This window comes from Lactuca saligna, chromosome 9 (genome assembly GCF_052625555.1).
Source record: "Lactuca saligna cultivar CGN05327 chromosome 9, ASM5262555v1, whole genome shotgun sequence".
NCBI classification, from domain to species: Eukaryota; Viridiplantae; Streptophyta; class Magnoliopsida; order Asterales; family Asteraceae; genus Lactuca; species Lactuca saligna.
In genome coordinates this window covers 38,737,846-38,746,252 of record NC_136425.1, presented here as the reverse complement: position 1 = coordinate 38,746,252, position 8,407 = coordinate 38,737,846, and the positions used below count along the sequence as shown (strand labels likewise).

Genomic DNA, 8,407 nt, shown 5'->3' with positions numbered 1-8,407 from the left:
AAGAATGCACGTTTTGGACCTGAATTCCGAAATGGATAAATGGGCAAAATGGTCCAACGAGTAATATAGTCCCCTTATATTGATGAAGCCCATGTGTCAAACACATTGTTTCGAACTTCATTTTGTACTCTATACTCCTTGGACTACAACATTTTCAAATAATTTATTCTTCTAGCCATGAAGAGATTCCATTTTTATGGGTATATGTTGATTCTTTGTATGATTCTATGTTATTATTTGAGATTATATGCTAAAAATATGATTTTTATTTTTTGAATTGATTACTTAGCTATAAGTCGTATTCCTTTGAATTTTAGGTTTTTAGACTTTTATATGAATACATATGTGGGTATTGTGTACTAGGACAACTAAAAAAAATTGCTTATGTTTGGAACAAGTCTAGAATATGTTGAACTAATATTGAATGTGTATAACATTGCCAAAATAAATAGAACATTTTGCAGATGTCTAATTTCTTTCTGAGTAATATATTAGAATTGATAAATTGATAAAAATATATAATAAAAATGATTAATATTTACAAAAAAATGTAGCTATAAATTTTATAAATATATTTATGTATAAAAATGATTATTAACTTATCATATTAACTATACAATTAAGAAAATTTGTATCAATTAAATTAAATATAATCATGTTTGTGTTAATATATTAATGAATATTTATTGATTGTAATAATTAGAAAAAAAAATTAATAATCAAGCCAAAAAAACTAATGAATTTTTGTTTAATAATCAAAAATTAGTCATTAGCCAAAAATAGACATCCAAACAGTAAACGAGAGTATGTTACCTATGGGCTATGGTTTTGAGAGAATTGGACGGAAGTAAGCTAGGATTTAGGCATTTAGGCTATGGTTTTGTAGTCTATCTACGGTATAAGGGTCCATTAACTCATAATATATAAAGTTTAAAAAAATTAAATTAGGTCGTTTTCGGTGATCGAAGCTAGCTAAACTCTCTCCAATGGTGGCTCCGAACAACAATCATGTTTTTCCAATAAACCTTGTTTTTTATTTGCTTTCTATGGTTTACCTTGAAATCTAATAGTATTTGGTATTGATTTTTGCAAAAAAAAAAAAAAAAAAAAAAAAAAAAACATAGATGTGTTATGTCACCTACCGTGTACGACTTGTTGATGTACAAAATATGCATTAGCAGTTTGTACAATAGATAACATACCCCCATCTACGGTTTTGGTAGTTTTATTTATTGTTTTTTTATTATTATTATTTTTCGTTTTTTTAGTTTGTAAAATGTATAGTGATATCTTTTTATTATGTGGTAACGTATTTAGTGATTATTTATTTCTTGGCATGTGGACAAACGTTTAATAACTAGTGTTTTGGTTAAAGCTCGTGTTATGAAATAGTGGAGGTTCTTAAACTATTAGACAAAGAACGTCGTGAGTTATTTCTTAAGGCAAAGTCACAGGGCCAAATTTGCACATGAAGAAGGTTTGAATATTATGATATTTGCTAATAAGTAGGAAGTAGTTATTAACATATGGTTGTTGTGAGAGCTATTTTGGGTATAGTATGGGTAAAATTACAGAAGCTTGCATGCATAGAATAATTAAAAGATTACTAACATTACACTCATGTGGATGTTCTAACAACAAACTTACACCTGCTTTCATAGCACACATATCGTATTCTCTCGTTACAAAAACTCGTCTGTACCTTAACTCAACAGAATGCACATCTACAAAATTTAGTCCCCAACTTAACAACTTTGAATCTAGAATATGTACTTTAATCCCAATTTTCGGGTGATTTCATTCTCTTTGAACGCCCTAGTTTTCGCCATTGTGTAGGATTATTCAATCCGAAAGCAACTCTTCCAATTCATTTTCTTCATATACCAAAGGAACATCATCAACATTTGTGTCATTAAACAGATACCGAAGATTAGATACAATACCATCTTCTTCTTCTTCTTCTTCTTCTTCTTCTTCTTCTTCTTCTTCCTCTTGTTCTTGATCATCATCATCAATATACTTATTATTACCAACAAGTTTCACTTTAGCATTTGGTTTTTCACATATACAAGACTTTGGATTCTCATGAAATTCCCCACTCCCCGGCCTCTCATTCGGTTCTCCCATAAATCCCACTTGATGCACCCGCACTCTTGACGAAAACTCTTGCCACGTCAGCTTTTCCCTCTCCAAAAACAACCGAGCCAATTTCTTCGCGTTTGGACGTATTGTCACTTTATGTCCAAAATATCTCCTGTCACTCACATAACAAAACAAAACGTATTTCATTTTTACCCATAAACCCATGTTTTTGTTGTCGTTTGGATGTATTGGGTTTTATGTTGAGAAAACCCTAATTAGCTAGTCGTCTTTTCCTTTCATTGTATCCTATCCTTCTCATTTGATAATAATATGAAACACTAGCTGTTCTGTATCTTGTTAGTTTACAATTGTTAGTAAAAAAAAAAAAAAAAAAAAAAACTACCTTCGTCCAGACAATATTTTGGCCATGTTACCGTTATTGTTTGTGACAAAAACATCGCTTTCATCACACACAATAAAATCCAATGCAGCCATACGAGAAGAGAACGGTGAAAACGGTAGGAGTTCTTGTTTCGTGGCGATGGTGTCTTTCGAATGAATGTTTGGAAAAAGGGCTCTTAATGGAGCCAACGTGTGGGTCCCACCGTATACTTCACCAGACGCCACGTAGATATGAACATTTTTATCGTATCCGATTGCTCTTAACATCAACCCTACTTCTTCCGGTGTCAATGGGCATCTCCCTTGTCTCCTTTCTTTTTCCGGATCACTAATCTGTAAATATATATTTTTTAAAACATCATTTATTTATCCAGATCCAGACAGACAGACAACACTTTATCCAGACAGACAATATAAAGAAGAAGTTACTATTACGTTTAAAGTTTTCCATCTCTTGCGGATTTTACCAAGTTCTTTTATTTCCTTCTCTCCTCCACCATAATAGCAACCCGAGAAAGCAAGCATATCGGGTTCAAATCTCAAGTGAAGGGCAACAAAGTGTTTTCCCATATTCCTCATTCGGTTGACCAATGTTTGACCCATTTTGACTATGGGAGCTGTGAATTTTAAAGCATGGTAGTTCACCCTGCATCTAAGCCTTTGAAAATCGGTTTCTAACTCGTTAGCAAGTCTGTAATCAAACTTACTCAGTTCAACAGCCTGTCAAAATATAATACATACTTTAAGTAAAATTCTCCTTGATTATAATTAACTGATTATTTGATAAATGTGGGACTTACACGTTTTTTTGAAAACAAAGGAAGCACATGAATATGATAGCATCTCTCATCACATTTTCTAGGTACACGTGTACTGTATGGAGACCATTTTTTGCCTCCCTTATGAGGAAGTTCCCGTATAATTTTCACATCTTTTGATAGATTTGATATAAACCAATCAACATCAAATATCTCAGAGAAAGTACTGTATAGAAAAAAGCATTGCATATTTATAACAGCTACATTACATTACATGATACATCCAAGTTATATAGAAATGGATTTATTGGTGAAACTAACCTTGAATCTTTCCAGAAAGATTTCTTATCGAGTTTAGGAACAACAAGAGTAGCATTTAGAATACGTGCAGCAACAACAGCATCTGTAATCTGAGATTACAGGTAGAATTAATATAAATTAGTTTATGTAAATCGGATGAAATGAAGGAAGATATCAAGTTATCAAGTATGAGTTACCCCAGTTCTTTGTTGGTTTAAACCTCCACTGGTGTCAATCAGCAAGTATCGATTAGGGCGTGTTACTGATTGAGCTTCTGTAGTTAAAGCAAAGAAAACACACAAATTAATGAAAAGCATTACAAGAAGTAACTACCCTTTTGAGTTTTGAGGAAACCACTTACTTGGGAACTGACTGGTGGCATTACTGCATCCAAAATAGAATTTTGACATACTTGTGCTCCAAAGATTTCGGTCACTAATCATCTTGCTCCTGGTCTAGATCGCAATAAAAGATGAAATGAATGATAATCGAATGAGCTAATTTGGATCCAATCAACCACATTACAAGCATTCGTATCCCAATATAAGCAATAAAACCTAACCGGAACTTCGAAGATTGGAGCAGCTTTAGGTGTATCATCGTCAATGGTATGATCATCGAACTGCGATCAAATAAAATCAGTTGATAAACTTTAAATGATGTGTTTCTAATAATTCAAAGAGAAAGAACTTACAGAGGTATGGTGTCCAAAGTGGTGAAAATGATCAGGGGAAGGGGCTAGAAAAGAGAGGAAACAATAGAGGAGGAGAATGGCGGCGGATATAGCAGAGATTGACGGAATTAGGTGACGGAAACGGCTATATTTGGGGATGTGGCGCCGCCGGTGCCCATCCATGAGTAACAGTAGTCGCCTGGTCGGGGTGGCGCTGGAACACAATTCCACTCGCTCTTTCTTTCTCTATAGGAGTTTAAGAGAGAGGGAGAGTAAATAAAGGTGGGAAACAAGATCTATGGAGGTTTAATCTCGACTTTCAGTGAGGTTTATTTGATGAAGATTGAATCTTTGTGTAAGAAATTCATATGGAAACGTTGGCAGCTTTTGGAATTGGGTCCAGCAAACACACGGGAAAAATAAGGGTTAGTTATTACCTTTTTAAAGCATCCACCATGGTATTTTTTTTAATTATTATTAGGGATAATGATAATTGTATTTTTTAATTTTATACATTTAGTCATTGATTTTTATTTTCGTTTATATTTACCCTTTTAATTTATTAAACTGTATACATTTAGTTCTTATGACCGGCTACTCCAGGTTAGCCGGTAAAAATGACTTAATAGGGTAATATATTTCTCACTTTGTACACATTTAGTCCTTAATATTTTTATACACATTTAGTCCTTAATATTTTTTTGTTGCAAAATAAGTTATTTTTGTTTTTGTACTCATTTAGTAATTATGGATGATTTTTTTAGGTTTTCTCACGACATCTTACGTGGGACAGTCATATGGTGGTGGGATAGGTTGATGTGGTCCTGCTATATGTTGTGGGCCAAGATACCTGGTGCGGGTCGGTTGTAAGGTGTAGGAACGGAGGCTTAAGAAGAGCGGTTGGTTTAAGGCAAAGACATGATTGTACACACTCATCAATAATATTGAGAAAATTCACTAAACTTTGTGCTTACCAAGTTGTTTATGTTTTCAGTATGTATCGTTGATCGTGGGAAGACGAGGACATGATTGTACACACTCATCAACAATATTGAGGATTTCATGTTTCTTATATTATTCTGATTTCCGATAAATGTATTTTGGAATAAACGTTTTTTCTTCATAATGGATTTATAATTAAGGACTTTTGCCTTATTTAAAAATAAAAAATCTTGGTTATGAAAATGAGACGTTACACATAAACATCAACAGCCTCACACACTTCATCAATGATTGTCTCACGTAAGATGTCGTGAGAAAACCTAAAGAAATCATTCATAAGTACTGAATGAGTACAAAAACAAAAATGACTTATTTTGAAACAAAAAAATATTAAGGACAAAATGTGTACAAAAATATTAAGGACTAAATGTATACAAAGTGAGAAATATATTACCCTATTAAGTCATTTTTCCCGGCTAACCTGGAGTAACCGGTCATAAGGACTGAATGTGTATAGTTTAACAAATTGAAGGAGTAAATGTGGACGAAAAAAAAACTTAATGACCAAATGTGTACAAATCGAAAAATATATTACCCTTTTAAGTCATTATCCCTTATTATTATTATTATTTGTTTTTTTAATTGACTATTCACAACTGAGCAATTATTATAGAGATTATTCGGTACATAACCAAATTTGGGGGTGTGTTTAAACCTTTTGACCATGAAAATTTAAGTTTTGAAAAATGACCATAAGATCCACAGAGGGTGCTCTGCGGATTAATTAAAGCTTCTGAGGATGATACACAGCTCTGTGAAAATGAAGTGGCATCGCTAACCGACAATTTTTTTTCGGGGTTTTAAGGATCCGCAGAGGCGTCTCTGCGGATCTTCTATTTTCTCTGCGGATTCTTTATTGCTCTGCAGATCTTCTATTCCTCCTTACTCGAACGCAGAAGAAGGTTAGGGTTTAGGGTTTAGACAGTCGATTCGCGGAAGGAAGTTGCGGACGTCAATTCGTGATCGCAACGAACACAAAAATGTCACGGCGACCTCGATTTGTGGAGCAATTGCACTCCGATGTGTTATCCGATGGATATGGAACTCAAGTAATATTTCAATTTTTTCCTAATCTTTGTATAAACTCGGAAGTAGAAATTGATTATATGAATTGGAAATTGATAGGTTAAATGTTATATATAAACATGTATGTTTGTTAGGGTGTAAGGATTGGAATCGAAGAAATAAGAAATCGATTTATCCACTGTTTTTCGTCATGAACAGATTCGCAGAGGCCCTCTGCGGAATGATATATATATATATATATATATACACACACACACACACACACACACACGATTTTCTATAATTATTATCTCTTAAAATGGACCATTGAATATTGAGATCATTTTATGCTGATTATATGTAAATTAATATTAAAATCGATTTCGAATTATTTCTGTAATTTAAAAAAACATTGAAAATTTCTATAATTATTATTAAAATGGACCATTTATGTAAATTTTATAAAATATATGGGACCATTTCTGTAAAATTTTGTAAATTTATTATAAAAAAGGGACAAATATATTTTGAAAGATAATTATTCACACAGACCATTGTATAAAAAGTTATAAAATAAAAACATCATTTTTGTTGCATAAAACTGTTAAAAAAACAATATATAAGTACGATGCTAAAAAAATAAAAGTACAATGCTATTTAAACTTACTTTTTAGTATTATTTTTTTTAAAATTTTGGCATATATGTTTAATCATTTGCAACATAGTTTGCGTGGATGGGCTGCAGAATGTACTTTTAAAGTGGCGGGGCTACAACACTCATGAGTGCTCATAAGTTCTGAGTATTGGATTCAACCCACGCTCACTGGTATCATTTCATGGAATTTATCTTGAGCGATCGTGAGACGGTAATATCATATAAGTTTTCAAACCTAGAGATATGATTTGTTGCTTATGAGTTTGTTATGCATTGATTGCACGAAAACGCATTGGTAACTCGATGTTATAAACCGTGCTTTTGTGTGTAATTCAACAAGTAGTAGAGCAAACATATGAGTCGAAGTTTATATGTTCCTTCTTGGATTAGAAGCTGATATCTGGGCCCCTCGATGATTTTGTTTTGACCTATGTACCGAGCCTGGTCAAAACTAAGTTGATGTGTTCAATTAAGTTCTTTGTCAAACGAATCAGAAATCGGGAAACAAATGCTGGACAATAAGCAAGACCATGTTCCATGTATTTGTCCGACTAATATCTAGAACAGAGGATTATATGATCACTTATCTAAAACGGCAAGTTCTAGTTCAACAGAGTTTAAAGAGCTACGATTGCTGATCGGTTCCTGAAGTCATACTTGCAACTATAGTTATTAGACTTATCCAAGTGGGAGACTGTTGGATATAGTGTCTAAGTCCATAACTATATTTGGTATGTACTTGACCCGACCCAACATGGTCCATTTGGGTTGCACTTCACCCGAACAATTTATGGATAATCTTTTGAGAATAGTATTTTATTAATATATTATAAGTTCTAATATATTAATATATAATCATATTATTTAATTAGTATTGATCTATAATTAATCTAGGATTAATTTAGAGATCAAAAGTATTACTAATTAAATATGGGCTCCTATATTTATATAGTGTGGGCTAATGCTTATTTGGAATGGGCTAGGCTTGGTTGGAAAGTCCATGGATACTCCATGGAGCTTTAACCCATGGATCTCATGGAAATGAAGAGACATGGGTATTAGGGTTTACATGGATGTAACCCTAATCCACCACACTATATATAGGAGGCTTTGGTTCTTGAAATCACACTAGTTATGGTGAGTAAAGTAAGAGGGCCAATTTCAAGATAGTTGTGACTATTCTCTCAAGGTTCCAAAGTTTGTGGTGATTTGTGATTTCCATTTGAGGCATCCACACTATTGGTGCTAGGCTCTGAAACTCCAAGCAATCAACTACAACTACAAGGTAAATTATTCTACTAGCTTTATTTTATTCAAGTTCCCTATGCCATGCTAGATAGGATAAGAACCTTGGAAAAATAATTATTTGCATGTATCTTAGTCAAACATAGATCCAAGGTTTCTAGGGTTGCATGTACACCATAGGAGTGTTAGAATGCTCAAAACCCTTCAGGAGTTTGCTGACATGTTCCCGAAGGAGTTACCAAGAGTGCCTCCGGAGAGACAGGTCGAGTTTAGGATCGACCTAGT

At 33.3% G+C, this 8,407-nt stretch overlaps 1 protein-coding gene across 1 annotated transcript; it reads right to left on the bottom strand.

Annotated features, from left to right (window-relative positions):
* Positions 1-1,568: 1,568 nt before the first annotated feature.
* Positions 1,569-4,617, bottom strand: LOC145015629 (O-fucosyltransferase 6-like). Its single transcript, XM_078974097.1, has 9 exons — positions 4,237-4,617; positions 4,105-4,164; positions 3,904-3,997; positions 3,740-3,816; positions 3,564-3,652; positions 3,285-3,468; positions 2,920-3,204; positions 2,486-2,817; positions 1,569-2,254 (listed from the first exon to the last, which is right to left on the bottom strand). The coding sequence occupies exons 1-9, from the start codon at positions 4,396-4,398 to the stop codon at positions 1,843-1,845; spliced, it is 1,695 nt and encodes a 564-aa protein (XP_078830223.1). The 5' UTR covers positions 4,399-4,617; the 3' UTR covers positions 1,569-1,842.
* Between the last annotated feature and the right edge of the window lie 3,790 nt (positions 4,618-8,407).